The sequence below is a fragment of the Leuresthes tenuis genome, unplaced genomic scaffold (genome assembly GCF_036924035.1).
Source record: "Leuresthes tenuis unplaced genomic scaffold, fLeuTen1.0.hap1 SCAF_14, whole genome shotgun sequence".
Lineage (NCBI taxonomy): Eukaryota > Metazoa > Chordata > Actinopteri > Atheriniformes > Atherinopsidae > Leuresthes > Leuresthes tenuis.
This window is the reverse complement of record NW_027325368.1, coordinates 13,518,137-13,536,554: the sequence shown is the minus strand read 5'-3', so window position 1 is coordinate 13,536,554 and position 18,418 is coordinate 13,518,137. Positions and strand designations below refer to the sequence as shown.

Sequence of the window (18,418 nt, the reverse complement as noted above, 5' to 3'; positions counted from 1 at the left end):
AATCTAAGATGAACTGGGATATGGAAACCATCCTGTGACAAATGTTTGACCAAACAAACTCAGGTGACATTCACAAATGGCTGTTTCAAGAGCAACACCAAAAATTAGAAAATATTTTAATTTAGCTGCTAAAAGAAATACAGAAATTAGCCATACAGCTCTTTTGCTCTTGGACATAAAGAATGTAGAATCTACGCAATGAGGGTCATATTACTTTATATTATTTATAAGACAGAGAAAAAAATACAGAGTCGAGCAAATGAGTGGAATAAAACAGATATAATGGCAAATGATGTGACGCTGGTTTCATTACAGTAAGTAGTGAGTAGGTAAGATCTAAAAAAGGCAAAAACAAAGCATGCTGATTTAAGGCTTAACAGATTGGACTTGACAACTCTCGGAAAGGCCTAATGTTGAACAGGAACTAGCTGTTGGATTTTAATGACAAAAAAAACAACATTCAGCAGACAAGGTGGGCACAGACTCCTCCTATATGTGCCCTGTGTGCTGCTGTTCTCATAGGAGCCAAATACCTCATTGTGCACGGCAAAGCCAACAATCGATAACCAGGAGAAAGTGGCCACTAGCCTCGATCCTAATTAGTGCAGGGTTAGAGCAGATTAGCTTACACCTGAGTCCCCATCTCAGCCTTTCTCTAACAACAAGTCCCTCTCAATCAGGCCACCTACAAGCACCGGCATCAGCAGAATTTAGAGATATAATGTGTGTGGGAGTAAGTATGTGTATGAATACTGCCATTACATCTTGTTAACTGTTTGTTTCACTGTGAGAATATCAGGCTATCATCACAGAGAAGACCGGAATTAAAGCAATATAAATACATATTACAGGTTGGTCTTTCAAAGCAGGGTGTGGGAGTGCGTGATAAGTGACAAGACTACCTGGAAATTAGGAAAGCTCTCATGACAACAGGGGGATTAAATGTAAACCTTTGTTGCTGCTGCCAGGCCCAGTTAACGCCTGGGATTCAGGCAAAGGTTAGAAAGGGGAGATTGTGAGGGGATTAGTATGCTTTGTTTGCGCTAACGGTGTACGTGTGTTTGTAAGTGTGAATCAGTTTGCATGTAAGCAAGACAAACAGCATTCTTGCCACTGATCACAGTAAGGTCCGCAAATATTCATGTTAAAGTCAGACAATAGATATGGACCTACATAGCAGACCGTCAGCTTTCAAGAGTATTTGTTATAAGAAGGGTTTAGGAAGGTTTAGGAATTAGTCTTCTTGAATATGTCAAAATATTTTTCAGTAGCTCAAATGTAATTGGACAATTGACTCAAAACCTGTATTTTTTATTTGAAAAAAAATTCTGAATGATCTGAAGTTGAATGTAAGAGTTGCATTTAAACACGTTGCTGTGAGCCAACAACAAAAGGTCATAGGAGCTCTCAATGCAAGTGAATCAGGCCATTCTTAGGCTGAAAAGTGGCCAAGTCAGTGGTTTGATAACATTCTGAAGAATGTGAGATCAGGAACTTGAAAAGTATTGGACATCTCCTCTTCAGCTCCACAAGATTTGGGGTCTTAATCCAGCCACTAGTTGAGCACTGGAAAGCCCCACATCTGCTGCCACATTCAAACTAGTTCCAAGTTGGCACAGTTACGCAGCATAACAAAAGTAAAATGATACATGACATTTTCTCATCAGTTTTGCAGTAAATAAATGAGCCAAATGAAACAAAATATTACAATAGCACTACCTACTTATTGGGAGAATTATGCGTTATTGCTGTGGATAGTGATCTTGTAGTATATGCAGCTTTTCTTTCTGCTGTGACAGTCTTGTGCAACAACTACAACCAAACATTTCCAAGAACTGTTGATCAGTTTGGAGGAATTTCAGCACAATTTCTGACTGGGATGTGGGTGGATTTCCTTACATGGACGGCTCGATTCAGGTCCTTCCACAACAACAGAAAATTTGGGACAACAACAGAAAGTTCCAAAATGTTAAGTTTACTCTTCTTTAACCATTCTTCGGCAGAATGGCTTATGTGCTTATGGTAGCTGTCTTACTGAAAGACCCAAATTCTGGAATTCAGTTCACTGACAGAAGGACTGACAGGTTGCTATCATTCAGAATTCATTCTTTCATCTATCATTGAGGGCTGCATGGTGGAATCTATATGTTCTCCCCACGCATGCATGGGATCTCTCCGTGTCCTCTGGCTTCCTCCTACCACCCAAACACACATGTTGGATTCATTGGTTATTCTGAATTGGCACAGCATTGATTGTGTGTGGTTGTTTTTCCCTGTGTTTGCCCTGTGATGGCCTATTGACTAATCCAGAGTACCCCCCCTTTTGCTTGGAGGCAGCTTTGGAGATAGGCTCCAGCCCCCATGTGACCATGAGTTGGATTAAGCTAGTATAGAAAATGTAGAAGATCTTTATATATATATATCAACATTTGTATGTTTTTTCCAACAGTCTTTTGTTTCAATCAAAAGTCTTTAAAGCTCCTCAGAAATGTCTTCTGTGTGTGTCATGGTACACTTCTGAAAAACATATTGAACAGAGATTAGTCATTGATGATGACAAATTGCTTTTCTTTTTTCTTTTTTTTTTTTAATAACAGGGTGCCCACTGCATTTGACTACCATCCCTTTTATTGAAATGATCGGCCTCTAATTTAACTAGTAATGCTGGAGGTTTAGATAAATTTGCCCGCTAGAGATATGTTATATCGGATCCTTTTCCATAATGAATTATTGAATGTGTTCAATATTTTGTCTCACTTGTTTAAATGGGTTTTTAAAGGTTTTTTATGTCTTGAGTGGAAAGCTGATATTCTATGTGTGTAGAACTACCGAAAATTCAAAGCGTTCAGAAACTTTTAAGCAACACTTTCCGCTCATTCGAAGGAAGAGATATATTTTTAGAGCCGCCACGTGTATTGAGAAGGCTATTAACCTGAAGGATTTGGGGTCTGACAAGAACTTTTCCACTTCCATGATTTTATCCTTCTCTACGACATTCATGAATGAGCTGCAGGACTTAGAAATGGCAGCCTTGCTCACATCAGCTCCAGAAATGACTGCATCAGACAGCTGAGATTTCTCTTAAGTGCCTCCCCATGTACTTTTCTCATGTTGACAAAATGCAACTTGGTCCTACCTCTCATTCAAGAAAGGCAGCCGTAACAGAAAGACAAATGAGGAAATCAATAACGGCGATGTTGATGGCATAAACTAACAGCTCGAGATGCTTTATGGCAGACAGGGGGATTTGATTACGGATAATTGTTGAACAAAGAAAACTATGAGCTGAAAACAGCCACGAATCAATATAGGTCCAGTATTTCAAATACTGTTTGATAATGTGGTCCGGCTGCAGGGCTGTGTGGACTAAAAAAATTGATCACAAAAGTGTTGAAAATGGCCATGAAACAAAGAGATTCCCCAGAGACACCAACGATGGTACCTGTATGTGTGCATCATTCTCCCTTTCAGGCACACTTATGAAGTGTCTCCCTTGAGTAAGCTCCTTCATGACTGCCATTAGATTTAGATAAGGCTGTCTAATGAACATAACCTTTCATGGCTAATTTGAGTGACTCTTAGTCCTCATTCTAGCTAATTACAATTGAATGGCTTAACTGTGTTTGTCAAGTCATTAAATGAAGATAAAGACAACAGATGTTCAGCCTCTAGGAATCTCAGGTTCAGGACACTGACTTGCATTCATAAATCTGAGGGGTTGCATGATGTCGAGCAGTACAGGAAGCTAGCAAGAAGAGACATTTCTAATAATCGTGTGTAAATATTGGTTGCTAATAATTATGTTAATATTACAGTATCTTTATTTAAAATGTATTGATAAATGAAGTAAATCGCTTGTTCATTAAACCACTCAAAGCTAGAATCATATGTAATTGTGAGGCAGTTTGAGGGTTTGAACTCAACTTTAAAAAAAAAAAAAAAAAGATGCTGCTGTAATTATCCACTAAAAAAGCCACACAATTATGTTTGTAATTTCCAGTACAAAAAATAAAATAAAATCAGCTTGGACAACAGAGGCCACCTAATGCTAACTGCTTTCCACTTCAAACCGTTTCATTTCAGCAGCATAATGACACAGCCAGATATGTTTCCTCAGCCGTAACAACCATGCAAAAGTTCACCGACTGCCCAGGGGTGCTTACAGTAAATCTGCCTTTCCACACACTCATGCATACGAAGAGAGGAGTCTAAACGGAATGGATACAAGCTCATTTTGTGTGACCCTCTCTGAGCAGAAAAAGCAACATCTGGGATAGAAAGCTACTTGCTGGCCTCTGCTGTTCACTTTGGGCACATGCAGGGCTACATCCTCCTTTGTGGCTAAGGAAATGACATCAATGCTTTTTGTCTTTGTTTTTAAACGGCACACAATGACACAACAATCAGCATGTGACCATTTATTGCTTTATTAATCATATTCTGAATAAATGCATCGGTAGTATTAATAGAATACATGGTAAGAAACTTTTCATATTGTTTGTAGACGATGAAGCTGTTAAAAAAAAATCGTGATTTGAAATGATTGCTTTCACTTTTAGACAATTTCCAGCCTCTGACATTGTTTTTAGAAAAGAGACACAGAAAAGTATAAATAAAAATTAATCAAATGTATGATGAATACTCCACATATAACTACACTGATACTAAACACAGATAACTGCATGAAAAGTAAATTATGCTGATTGTTCCTTGACACTCTTAAGCAAACTTTAATACTTGACTAAATCTCTGTAACATTTTTTTTTCTTTTTCTCTTTTGCACTTGACGTTTAAAATAAGCATTTGGTCAAAGTTGTGTAAACGGTTTCGAAAGGCACAAGATTACGTCTGTACTTCTGTTCGGTGAGTAGGAAGAGATAAGAGGAATATCACCCATTGGCACAAGAAGATATATGTTGCTCTGTCCTATAGTAGAATTTTGAAAGCACATTTCTAAAGCATAGCCATCTCCTGCCAGCGATCTAATCTGAAGAAAGATAGTTTCCTATACAAAGATACATGCATAGCGCATTCCCTTTCTTTCATCAAGCTCCACATTTCCTGCTTAATTCTTAACAGCAAACATGTAAACCACAAAATCCCACCCCATTCTAATTCCAGTTAGTGAGCCAGATATTCAAGTATTAGGAGAATCGTCACCAAAAATTCCCCCCAAAAAAATAGATCGATCATTTACAACGCTCGCTCTACCAAACATTGACATTTAAACAGATTTCTAGACAAAGACTTGGAACACTGTGACGAAATCCCACAGCTTTGTTTTGCATGAGACTGTAGAAGAAACCACTGATTGATGTCTTAAAAGTTAGCCCGGTGGCTCTTAAAAAACTTCGGACTCGTGCTGTGCCAAAGCTTGAGGCAGCGTGGTTCCACATGGACCCTGGAAATGGTACCTGTGCCACATCAAACACGCACACAGAGGAAAAGACGGGTAAGAAATTAGGGGCAGAAGGTGACTTCCTGAGTTGAGAATTGTTTGCAGAAGGTGACTGTGGTGTTTAGTGCCAACAGTGGGCAACATAACATGTAAATAGTCCTCATTAGGAATTCAGCAGCTTCACAAACTTACGTGAAATACTCTGTTTTTGGTGTTGCATTTGTGTTAAACTCTGCCACTGGAACACCTCTGGACGCGACCCGGGGGCCAAACATAGCCGCAGGGTAAACGATCGAAGATGTGCCCACCTGCATGCAAACAACAGGGAGCAATGGACCAAGTGTCGGCTTTGAAGTCTTCTGTACAACATTGCATTTCGGGTCAAATTCTTGACAAATCCTGAGGACAAACTGACCTACAGAAATGCATTACAAATACTAAATAAGGATAACTCACCACCAGACAAAGATCACAGATTTCCATCTCTTTTTCCACCTTGGTCAGGATATGAGAGTCCAGGGTCTCCCCAAAAAACACCACATTGGGCCTCAACAAACCATGGCAGTCTTGATCATCGCACCTTGATAGAGCATAAGAGTCCTTAGATTAACTGTGTCATACTGCTTAAATCACATAGCAGGTGCCCAGGACATAAAATCGAAATCTTCTACGTCATACTTTCAAGCAAAAAGTCGAAGCACTCATAACACACCACTGCCCTCAAGTGGAAGCTCCCATAAACTTACAGTGCATTCAGAAAGTTTTCATACCCCTTCTAGTTGTCCATATTTTTGTAATGTTTCAGACTCCTTTTCACATGGATTCAATTATTTTTTTTAATCAATACTATATAAAATGATCAGCATATTCTTTAAGGTAGGCTGGAGGCTGCACACCTTTCCCTATTTGTCTTGGCAGAAATGTTCAAGCTTTAACTAGAATTTAGGCAAAGTGCATTTTAGCGTCTGATCACATTGAAAACGGGAAGTAAATAACTGATAAAAAGCTGAGCAAATATGTTTGTCAATGTTATCATGTGAAGTGAAGGTAATTCCACCTTGGGAGCTTATCCACAGGAATCTGGGCATCAGCAACATTTGGTCCAGGTGCGCTGCACACAGAACACGCACAGTGGGTTAAATACTTTACTCGTGTCACAGTCGAACCGAAGGGTTCAGACTACAAATTCTGAATGTTTTTTTAAGTTTCCACATATTCAAGAGGCATCACCTACCCTTTGCCCTTCAAGGCAGGACATATGGGGCTCCGCTTGTTCACGGTCACTTGCCCACAACTCACACAGCGCGTCTCCACCAGACTGCCTGCAGCCACACAGAAAACACAGGTTTTCATCTGGGACTCTCGTGCACACAGAAAACATCTTAATTCACCAGAGTGTGTGGTCAAGCATGGCCGTGCTCTGGTTGATACACTGCAAAACAAAATGCGTCAAAACAGAATTCAAAGATTTGCAAAATAAATCCCATGTATCAAAGAAAAAAAGTACAAAATATCACATTTTGTGACATCTTTTTCCCCCCAACACCTAAATATTTCAGATAAGCTTTAGTTTAAACTGCCATATGTACAGGAAACCATTAGCAATATCCACTGACTTGAAGGTTCACTGCTCCTGCAAAAAGTGTCCCAACCAACCAGTTTCTGTTTCAGACTTGCTCTGAACATACAGGGATACCTCTTGGTCACCTGAATCTATCAACGGTCTGTCCAGTTGATGATTCACTTTTATATTGAAACATTTCTAACTTGTTCAACTATTCCCCCACAGTCTTTGAGAGTGGTGAACCTCTCCCAGTTTTTACTTCTGAGACTCAGCCTCTCCAGGATGCTCTTTTTATACCCAATCACGATATGGACTTTTGGCCCGATTCGTAGGGAGAGTCCTTCGTTACAGCCTCTAAACACTCTGAAATGTGACTTTGGGATCAAATTCACAACCGCTTCTGTAAAAATGGCTGATGTAACTAAATGTGGGCTCATTTGTTTAAGAGGCTAACAGCTATTAATCTCTCTGGGGATTTTTTGCTGGTTCTGTTAATCGTAGGAAATTTAGAGCAGGATCAGGAGTCGTTAAATATCACTAAAATTTTATCACTAAAATTAAACCGCCAAATTTGACCCACTCAGCAAAAATTTGTCATGTGCACCCATTTGTGTCTGGATTTCCCTTTAAACAATCAAAATATGCAGAAATAATCATGACAACTGCTGGAGATGTTGTTCTAAATGATTTTAAAACACAATTCCAACCGTTTTTGTTACCATGAATCGTGAGCACATGCTTGGACCCAGCCTGTCGGTGCAGGTCGTCTATGCACTGCGTGATAACGACAACGGAGCGCCCCTGCTTCTTCAGCCGGGCCTCGCACTCTGCTATGGCCAAATGGACAGCACTGGGCTTCTTGTTCAACACCAGCCCCCTTCTGTAATGATAGAACTCCCACACTCGAGATGGGTTGCGAGAGAAGGCTTCTGGAGTCGCAAGGTCCTGAGGAGGATACGGCCACAGGGAGGTATGTTTAAACGGCTAAGCTCGGAGGCAACAAGGCAACGGTTACAAGCGTAGAATTGGGCATTTGTCGAGTTTGATAACTCAATAAGGGAGGAGACTTTTGTCATTATCTTAAAGATAACAGTTAAAACTTTTGTGGAGATTAATCTACAAACACTAAAAATCCACCTATTTACCAGGAACAATTCTGAAATGCACTGAAATCAAATACCTGCATGTGCATGTGTATGAATAGCTTACTGTGAAATTACCTGAGACTTCCACTTCCTCCAGTTCTCGTGCTCTCCCCTGAAAGTCGGCACTCCACTCTCCGCACTAACTCCCGCCCCTGTGATGATTGCTATGTGCTTGGCTTTGGAAAAGGCCTTGCGGAACTCAGACATGTCTAAGAAAACGAAAAGAAAACGGGCATCAGATCAGGTGCCACATTAGTGTCTGCCTTCCTATTGACAGAGAGAAATCCCCAACAAGGTTTTACTGATGCAAAATCCAAAGAGGGGGCAATCTGGAAGCGGTTTGATTATGCATCAAGTCACAGTTTTCGGATTTCCCGTTGATTTAAGAAGGATGTAACTCAGCCGATTGAAAGCATCTATTTGATTTACATTGACTTTGGCGCTTTCTTCCCTCTTGACTAAACACACTCTGCTTCAGTCAGCTGGTTGCTACTTCTTTGTTTATCCTTAACAGGCATTCAATACTTAAATGATTTCTCACTCATATCATTGACACTGAAAAACATCTTGTTTGAACTTGGCTACACATGGCACTAAATGACTCTTAAAGGAGGGATCAAACCTCTAGTTTTACCTGAGCTGAGTCGTGCCGTGTCAAGCACCGGTCCTGCCGTCACATGCGTGGAACACATGCGGAGCCCAAGTGAAAAGACAGCTCGATTTTGGAGAAGCATCGTCACTAAATGATAAGACACAACACAAAAAGATAAATGTTGCCGTTTCAGCTTGCCCTTACACGTTTTCTGCAGGTAGAAAGGTATTTTTTTTTATTCATATCAGGCGATGGCCCAAGCAAAGCCAGCAACCAACAACTTCAGATATAAAAAAAAAATGTCAGAAAACAGAAGAACAATGAAAGCTTAATTTCAGATAAGAAAACAGTGGATTTGTTGCGTTTTCTAAGACGCTGCCGTGTCTTCAGATCTGATGATCGACTCTTGTGTTTTTTGGTGTTGCTGTATAGATTTTTCTTCTGTTTCGAAAACGTTTGAGTCAACACAACAACACGTCAACGTTAAGGTCAAATATGGCTGTAAAAACACATTCAATGCCACGGTGATTTCGGAGCAGTGTTGTAGCCTAATGTTGCAACCCAACTGAGACAGTCTGGGTTTCTTTGCGCTGATAAGTCCAGGAATGTACACACAGTCAGTTTTCAAAAGCATAGCTAACAGTGGGTGGAAGAAAAAAAGATAACAAGCAGAAAACTTGACGCTCTTGTGATGTTGAACCGAGTCTAATACGTTTAAAACCTGCTCAACAGGACGCCATGCCCTCTGTACAGCACAAGGATTACTCTTGAATCTCTGATCTGTGGGCATTCTGCACACTGGTATAATGTCATTACTCACTGCTTCTCTAATTATCTGTTGGTCACGTTCAACCAGCCACCTCCAACTGCAATATGTTGTCCGAAGAAGTTTGTAGCTTTGGCGGGTTTGCTTGAAAATCCCATTTAACCTCGAATATCTACGACTTTGACATTGTGTTCCTTTAAAGTCGTAAACTACGTGACTGCTGCTGGGGATCGAAGTAGTCGTGCTAGTTGTCACATAGGCAGGAACTACCCTGGACACCCAACTGTGTGTTTCACGGTTGTATTGTCTAAATCAAAGTGTCTACAAGCATAACCTAAATGCATTTACATGGTGAACTTTGCTGTACATACCTCGCTCTGTGATACCCCCTTTGTGTAGGTTTAAAGCCACGCCGTGTTCGCTTGTTTACCTGGACGTCTGTCATTAACAAGAGAGGCCGTAAAGTAGCCGCGCGGTCGTAAAGCAAGCGAAGGGAAAAAAACGTGTTTGTTTAATGGCGCCCTCTAGTGGTAGACTGCCGTAACGGTTGTTCATTCAGGACCATTCCTCTCAAGTTGAACCGTGTGAGTACTTTTTATTTTATTCCAAATTTTCTATGTTGATGCTTTGGGTTGCAGACAAATTCCATTTTAGAGGAGTATTTTTACAACCTTATATAGCTTTAGTTAACCAACTAATTGCATTTGTTGGTGATATTTTACCATTAAAAAAAAAAAAAAGGTGAGTGCATCAAATATTCTACATACGTTTTCAAAGATATAAGATTACACATAAGTAGAGCTGAAATTCTTGGTCAACAGACAAAAAATAAATGTAAAACTGTTTCATCATTGTTTAGATTTGAGCAGAGCTAATTAAGGCAGGCACCATGTTAACGTACTGTCAAAATACATGACTAACAGTAATGTCCTTTTTGAGTCTATGGCCATCCTATAATGGATTATTTCTACAGGGCTGTATTAGTATTTCTTCTTTTTTTAAAATATAGAAATATAACTCATACATCAAGAGTCTCAAAGATTGCCATTCTAGATTAAGAAGTTTTCCAGTCTTGTATATTTTTCTGCCTCTCTGGTGAAATGCATGTCCTACAACAGAGATCTGTGCTTATCTAAACGAAACCAAACATTTCCGTGCATATCTCACCAAACAATAACGGATGTCATCTCGCCATAAGCACATTTTTATTCATCATCCCTATAATTAGCAATTGTTTGCTTTTGCTGTGTAACCAGATTCTTTCGCCCTTGCACACATATATTCTGGTCTAATCTAATAGCACTTCATTCCTAATGAATTTGAACGTGTTTAATTCTGTTTTTCGAATATATTTTGAATGAGACTAGTGATGCAGCGTAACATTTCTCAACGTTTTCCATCCATTCCTGTTTCCACCAACGCCTCCCCAGCTCTTTCTCTCTCTCTCTCTCTCTTTCTCTCTCTCTCTCTCTCTCTCTCTCTCTCTCTCTCTCTCTCTCTCTCTCTCTCTCTCTCTCTGTCGTGTGTGTTAAAACTGCCTCCACCCCTTCATCAAAAGCTGCCTCCCAGCGTGTGAGTGACCGTGTGGATCTGCTCCAGCCCCAGTCGGCCAGCAGTCATCACTGGACACTGGGTTAAATTGATGGCGACCACTTCAGCCAGCAGCACAGACCGAAGACCGATAAGGAGACTCCGCTCCAAGAGCGATACCCCATATCTCGTTGAAGCCCGACTCTCCTTCAACCTGCGCACAGGTAAGGACACATATCCACGTCCTGCTCTCAAATCTCATGATAGATTTGGATATTTATGCCAGACGTCGGGGTGGGTGGACAGGGGGGCGATTACTCTGAAATACCCCCGTTTTACCCAAATAGAAATGACAGGATGTCGTTGTCCCCGTGGACTTGTGTTAGTTTCACAGTGAGGTTCAATGTTACAATTATTTATGTATTGGTTTTATTGATGAATGGCTGTAGAAATTCTTGAAAGGCAGGGGGTAGTGTGACTGAAATGTTATGCAACTTTGAAGACTAACGCTCGTGGCTGCAGGTTGGTCTGGCGCAAAAAAAACATTTTATGAGTTAAGAAGTTAAACAGCATTTGTGTTGCTTGGACACCGCTCGTGTGTGAATTGTGATTTCGTCAGATATGTGGTAATTGAACGCAGTTACATAATATGAAGAACGTCCAACGTGGCCTGTAGTAATAGCTGGAGCTTTGGCCGTGCTGATGGTGCACAACGTAAAAAAAATGAACATCCGGTTCGTTGGTGCTTTTTCTCACGTTTTTAATCACCGCATTTCAGACTGTGATAGATTAAGCCCGTGGTGAAGTCTTCAGTCTCCATCACCAAGTGTATTGCATCCTCTGTTACCATGGTGACTTGGCATTTTATGCTGACTGTGTCAGCGGGATTCAAATATTTCGCTTTAAGGTGTAAATATGATAAACGCTGCATTCTACAATATTAGATCTCAAAATAGTCCTAGTCCTATCTAATCTTGAGAACATTTTATGTTTCTGCCACAATTAAAATGTGCTTTTCACTCATTAGTCTCATTCACCGTGACGTTTAGAGAATATATGTTTAAGGACTCGAAATCATTTTTAAAAAGTCCTACACTTTTGATTCCCTTGATTCTTCTGAAATATAGCATGTAAAAACAACCATCATGAGATGCTGTAACTCTATATATGATGGACCAGCTTTATGAATTAGCTTTCTGGGGTTACACCCATGATCCACAGCCAAACCCATGACATGTGTGCCATGTCTGAAATGTGCAATGCTTGGATGTTGTCCAGGTGTCATTGTGTTTTAGCTTTAATTTGATTTTATTCTAAGTCATATTACGATCATGAATCAGTTTTATTATCTTGTGAAATACTATTGAGAGGTAGATGATTTGAGCATTTTTTGACAAAGCATTATGTTTCCTTAAGACAATAATCCTTTGTCAGTATTGATTAGATAACATAGACAAAATGTTTAAAATCCTCAGTTCAATGCCTGCACCACATGCCCACATTTTAAAAAGCTGATAAGGCACATCCTTTGATTTTTAAAAAAATGTGTCCAATGTACCATATAGTCCTTCCACAGGGACAATGAGCAGATGTAAGCAGTGCTTGCTGCACTAGTGAGCCCAGGACAGTCTGGTCCCTCTTGTGCACTTCTCATTCTGCACCTGTTATGACAGTTCCCATGTGTAGATAGTGAGCCCAGACATTACTGGAAAAGACTTGGATTTTTCTTGGATGAATGAATGAAAAGTGGATTCTAAGCGTCTGTGCTGCTGCCAGTGAGTATTTGGCTTTTGGATAGAAGCTTGTTGTGGATGACAGCAGACTGCCATTTGTCTCTATGCTCCTTTTTATCATCTCTACTCTACAACAAGCTCATACAAAGCATGAAGATGTTACGGGGGCGATTTGTACAACAGCTCTGTTGACTCACTTCCACCTGAAGAAGTGGAGCAGGATTTAGCTTGTTTATTGCCAAGGAAACCAAAAGTCATGTAGATGTGTGCCGAGGCACCTAATAATGACAAATGACCAGGGTTGCCAAGGATGCAAAACAAGAAGCAATTATCTCGGTGTATTTCATGACCAGACAATTGCTTGGCTTTAACACTTTTTTTTTCTCCATTATCATGTTCTCAAATCAGCCTAATCCTCGGCATTGATAAAAATGATGATATTCATAAAGTGTAGAAATTGTTTCGGTGCCAGTTGTGCTAAACATTTTATGACTGAATCAATGTTTTCATAAAAGAACTGCATCTTCATAAAGAGCAGTAAATTGACTTTTATTAGCCAACATAATCAGGCCCTACCAGCTCTCATGTGATTACATATTTTGCATTATGGGGCTCAGTCTTTATGTCAGCTTTGATTTTTTAAGGCAGCTGTATACAAATGACACATACCCTGTGGGTTTCTAATGGAATCAGAGAGCATGGATTTATTGCATTGGCCTGTTTAGAGTCGGCACTAAATTAATTTGCTCCACAGTTAAATGGCTCTACACACAATCTCAAACATATAACGACATACCATAATGGCATCATTTACAGCACAGCTGTCAACCATTGTGTCATCTGCTATGAAGCAATAAAGGGCGAAGGTGAGGATGGAAGGTTGCTCTACACGGTATGTTTGATTGCAGTGCGTGTTATGAAGCTTTACATCAATAATGCTGCCATACATGCGTGGACACAAACACGCACAGAAACATCTGGAAGAGCAGCTGTAAAGTGACAGTGTCTGTGGAGCTATAGTGTGCTAAGGATGCTGTCGAAGGGTTTATGGATGTGTGATGAGGTCAGTGTGCATTTTGCTGAGTACATACTAAACGCGTATAAACATAAATTCCATGTCAGTGTGCTGTGCTGCACATTGCCTGCTGACACAGCGTTTGTCTGGCTGGAAGAGGCTGTCGGTGGTTTTATTTCTCCATCATTCAGCAGCAGCCCCGTACGACTTCTGTCTGCAGGTGCATGCTTTGCACAAGAACTCCAGCTGATTACCACCTCTGCTGAGAAGGTTAGACATCTCTGTGTTTTCACACATCTTTGTTGACACTAACCTTTTCAGTCCATCCATTATTTCCGGTACTCTACTCCATGATATTTGTGCTATCTACGAAACTCACGGATCTGCTTTTGTGAAATATAATAAGCTCCCTCGGTGATATGTGCAGCTTTTGCTAAATTTAACTGCATTTGAGTTATGGATGCTGCACATTCATGTGTTTGTATTGTGTTTTGAATTGGAATGGACAGAGTGGTTTTTGTTTGTTTGTTTTATGACTATTGTGCTAAAACTGTAGACCGAATAAGGTTAGGTTAGAAGAGATTAACTCAGCTACCATGACTTCAACTGTTGGACTGTGCACTCAGGAACTGGAAACTATGTGCTTGCACTGAGTAAAAAATTCTAAATCATAATGTTGTTTTGCCCAACTGCTTACGCTACTTTATTGTCTATTTTTCTGCAAATGTGACAATTCACATAAATCAGAAAATTATGGGCAATCAAGTATAAGGTGAAGCTAGTAATTAGGGTCATAAATCCATGAAGAAAATGTTACTGAGGTCACAAATCAAATCAAAAGGAGAGTAATTTACTTTACAGTTTCTGCCAAACAGAATACTCTTTCTAGCCACATAAGTCGCCCCCTGCTGGACTTTTTAAAGAATCTAGGTTTAAGTCACCTTTACCTGCTAGTCTGTGGCTAAAATTAGGATACGAGGATTAATAGATTAGTGGCCCTGATTTGTACAACACAACTACTTTAGACATTAATAGAAAAAAAAAGAGCAAGAGAAGAAAAACCTCCGAACACAACTGAATTAATAAAAAATACAATAAAACAAGGATCATTATATCATGAAACTTAAACATTATAGAAAAACAATGGCATTTTAAAGATACATTATTGCAGGAAAGGGAATTCATCATCTCACAAAACAGAAGAAAAATAAACTGTCAAAGAACATGAGATTTCAGCTAACTTGATGATATTTTTGAAGCACAACAGCATTACAGAAACCACAACAAAACATAAAAAATGATGTTATTATTATTTGCATTTAATATTTTTGCTTCTTGTATCATGTTTTCTGTTTTTCTGTTGTGTGTTTTTAGATGTTGTTTTATTTGATCATTTTATTGTGTTTTTTCCTGTGTTGTTGTGTCCTGCAGGGCCAATGTAATTGTCCATGTATTAGCATTGCATATGGGATATATTCCAGCAAGAACGTGCTGCCAGCCATGCTGTAGTACGTGGCTCTTGAGGATCATATATCATGCAGCCATCTGAAATCACTCCATTAACTTTCTTAACTTTTCTGTATCAATTTTGATATTATTTAGTCACCTTGGCGTCTGAAGACACAGGTCAGCATGTTCTCACGGGTTAAGGGACTTTCAGATTTTCTGTTTTATATGGAGCACTAATAGCTGTGCACCTACTGCAACTATGCCAGGTGTAGCAAACAGCTGGATGTTGTGAGGGGATGCCAGTAGCTGTAGCTGTCTCCATTCTATGCCCTTCCTCACATACAAATAGACAAATCTGAAGCCTGGATTTGGCTGCACTGCAGATGTTGCACTTAAGATAACATGGGGCTTTTGTGCTAAAGTGTTTTTGTATATTTATACACTACATGCATACTCTGTGTTACAATGTAAACATGCAAATAATAACAGATGTTCTATATGTAAATATCAAAAGAAATTTAGCTTGAGCAGGTTCATGTACATGTCAGAGTTTTATGTGGGGAGCTGGCTCTCTGTTGCAGCTACGTTAAGCTATAAAAAAACTAAACTCATTCACCACCCACAGCTCCTTGCTCTCTTTCTTTCTGTTGCAGCTCCAGCGTACAGTAAGCACTGCTGTCCAAAAGAGAACAATCAATATGGCCCAAATGCATGGTGGGACAGGGCAAGTTTCTGCTGCAGAGCATTGTGTGCCAGCTGGGGATTTACAATATGTCAGAGAAACACTTCATGTAAACACAGGGGAATATTAAAGCTTCTGGAACAGGAATGTACACAGAAACGTTGTGCTTTTGTGCCTCCTCAGTTAAGTGTTTGGGAATAATCTGTATATTGACTGTCATGGGGGAAGATTTGGCCGTAGTATCTACTTTTTTTGTTGGAATGCAAAAGGCAGCTAAAGGTGGCTGAAAGGACAAGCAGTTTGCCATCACTACATCAAGGTGTCAGTTATTTCCCTCAGAGGGAAAGCGAATCTCTTTCAAACAGCTGAGCTGAAGCTGGTGCCGAGGCAGTTGAATTTGTAATGTTTTAGCTGTTTGTAGCGACACCGCAGGCTATTAGCAAATGTGTCAAACAAAGTGGTGATAATCAGTGGCAGGAGATTTATATCAGTTCCAGATCTCTGTCAATTCACTCTATTGGAAAGCCTACATCCCATCTCCAAAACACACACACATGTGTTGTACATGGCTGAGATTGCAGACCATCATGAGAGAAAAACAGCACTGCATCTGAATTTAAGAAGAAAAAAAGAAAACAAGCACCCAGCTTCCCTTGCTTGGCTGCAAATTGGCCTTCTTGAGCCGATGCATTCAAGGTTTGAATAAAACATGAGTGGGAAAGAAATCGGAGCAAAAAATAGCACCGCTATATCCAGGACTCTTACTGGATGCTCCTGCTGCATAAACTTTCAATTGACCATCAGTGTCACCTGGCCAGAACACCTGCCAGCCTCTGTAGTTTGATGGTTTACAGAGAAAGAAAGGCAGGTGTTTTTTTTTTATGAGAGCCTGCAGGGCGCTGAAGCTCTCTTTCCCTCTCAGTTACACTTGGAAGTGTTGGAAAGGCTTCTAGCTGTGATGTGCATTCCATATGCCAGATGAGAAATAAAGGTCTCATTCAAAAGCCTCCCAAGCTGAATAAAGTCGCACGATGACGTGCTTATGGGTCATATTTATAGCAAGAGTGACTTTCCATTGAGAAGAAAGGGGAAAAGACGCCACTGAGATGCAAAAGGCAGCATGGCCAAGGAACAATTATTCTTGAGGAGAGAGCTCTGCCTGAATCACTCTTACTCTCAACTGCTGCTTCTACAGAATTTAAAGAGACATGCAACTCATTTATTTGGGAAAAAAAAAATGCCTAAGGGATGGGTGGATGATATATCTGATATCTACAATGAAGATTCACGTCAGGCAGCATACGCTTCCATGCCCCAGGCAGAGATGATGCATGTTTAAAGACAGGCATGTGTTGCAGGTGTCACCGATGCAGTCCCCTTAATGCAGCGGTTCTTTAGGACCTTTCTGCTGAGTAAGTGTCTTCACACAGTCAGACTCCCTTAAACATTGCTGCAAACCTGAGACTCAGTTCAATCACAGCTGCATTGCACCACTCAGCACTCCGTTGAAATTATATCATACATATTTCTCACATTATAAGTTAAATTTAGAAGCACCAGGCTTCTATATAGTTATGCACAATGGGTTAATATTGTTTATTAGCTGCACTGCTGTCTTTTCTCACAGTTTAAACCAGAAATTAAAACTGTGTTTTTTGAAAAATACAAAGATAGCAGATGTCATGCAACCGCACCAAGTCTCCCTCTGAGTTTTGAAGCCACTGAAAAACAAAAGGTTGCATTTTGTGCTATAATGTATCCTTTGCTCTCTTCAAATTGAAAAGATAGGTGTTGTGTTTTCTCTTTGGAAAAAACACAATATGGTCCATAATGGCTGCACAGACAGTTATGTAAGTCTGGGTGAACGTAGTCTAATAGCCTACAGGATAACTGCCTCCAATTTAAAAAGGGAATTTGTGGCTGAACTCATGCAGCATTTCACTACCGTCTTTTTGCTCCAACAAATCTTACAGAATAAACATTGAACAGGTTTTTTTAATCACAAACCAAAACTCCAAATGATGATTTTGTCCAAGCTTTGAAAGGTGTGGTTGTCGCTGCATGCATCTAAACTTACAATATCAAGCATTATCCTCATTAAAATGTCACCAGTATGTATTTGAAGGATAATAAAATCATTCGAATACCTGCAGCAACGTCTATATGTGTGTATTTAGAGGGAACTGACTTGCAGCAGGATAAAGTCAGTTAAAATGGCAGGTTTCTAGTGATAAATTTGGTCAGAATCTGTTCTCCCCCACTGGTTTGGCAGTACTGTGAATACAATTCTTTAGGCAGCACACAGACTGCATCAATTTCCCTCCACCTATGAAAAACAGCAACTATTGTCCAAAAGAATTCTCCAAACTTTAGTTAAGAGTTTTCTCTTGCGTGACTCCAGCAGCTGGTATTACATCGAGAGCTGCTGCTGTATCAGAAACTGAGGATGTTGCATTTTCAGAATGAATGATAATTAAGTGGACCACTACATCTCAGTATGTAAATGACCTTTAGCGTGGCCCAGCACATTTAAACGGTTGCTTT

The 18,418-nt window shown here is 40.0% G+C and overlaps 2 protein-coding genes across 2 annotated transcripts in view; one reads left to right on the top strand and one right to left on the bottom strand.

Annotated features, from left to right (window-relative positions):
* Nucleotides 1–4,417: 4,417 nt before the first annotated feature.
* Nucleotides 4,418–9,943, bottom strand: LOC140268982 (NAD-dependent protein deacylase sirtuin-5, mitochondrial-like). The gene is made up of 9 exons (XM_072363991.1): nucleotides 9,837–9,943; nucleotides 8,742–8,846; nucleotides 8,183–8,316; nucleotides 7,682–7,907; nucleotides 6,633–6,720; nucleotides 6,456–6,509; nucleotides 5,855–5,978; nucleotides 5,591–5,706; nucleotides 4,418–5,414 (listed from the first exon to the last, which is right to left on the bottom strand). The coding sequence occupies exons 2-9, from the start codon at nucleotides 8,839–8,841 to the stop codon at nucleotides 5,342–5,344; spliced, it is 915 nt and encodes a 304-aa protein (XP_072220092.1). The 5' UTR covers nucleotides 8,842–8,846; nucleotides 9,837–9,943; the 3' UTR covers nucleotides 4,418–5,341.
* A 1,042-nt stretch (nucleotides 9,944–10,985) lies between these two features.
* Nucleotides 10,986–18,418, top strand: part of LOC140269235 (phosphatase and actin regulator 1-like) — a 46,003-nt gene continuing 38,570 nt past the window's right edge. Inside the window, exon 1 of the mRNA XM_072364261.1 lies at nucleotides 10,986–11,219. Coding sequence (XP_072220362.1) covers nucleotides 11,108–11,219 — 112 coding nt within the window. The 5' untranslated portion in view covers nucleotides 10,986–11,107. The remainder of the gene's footprint in view (nucleotides 11,220–18,418) is intronic.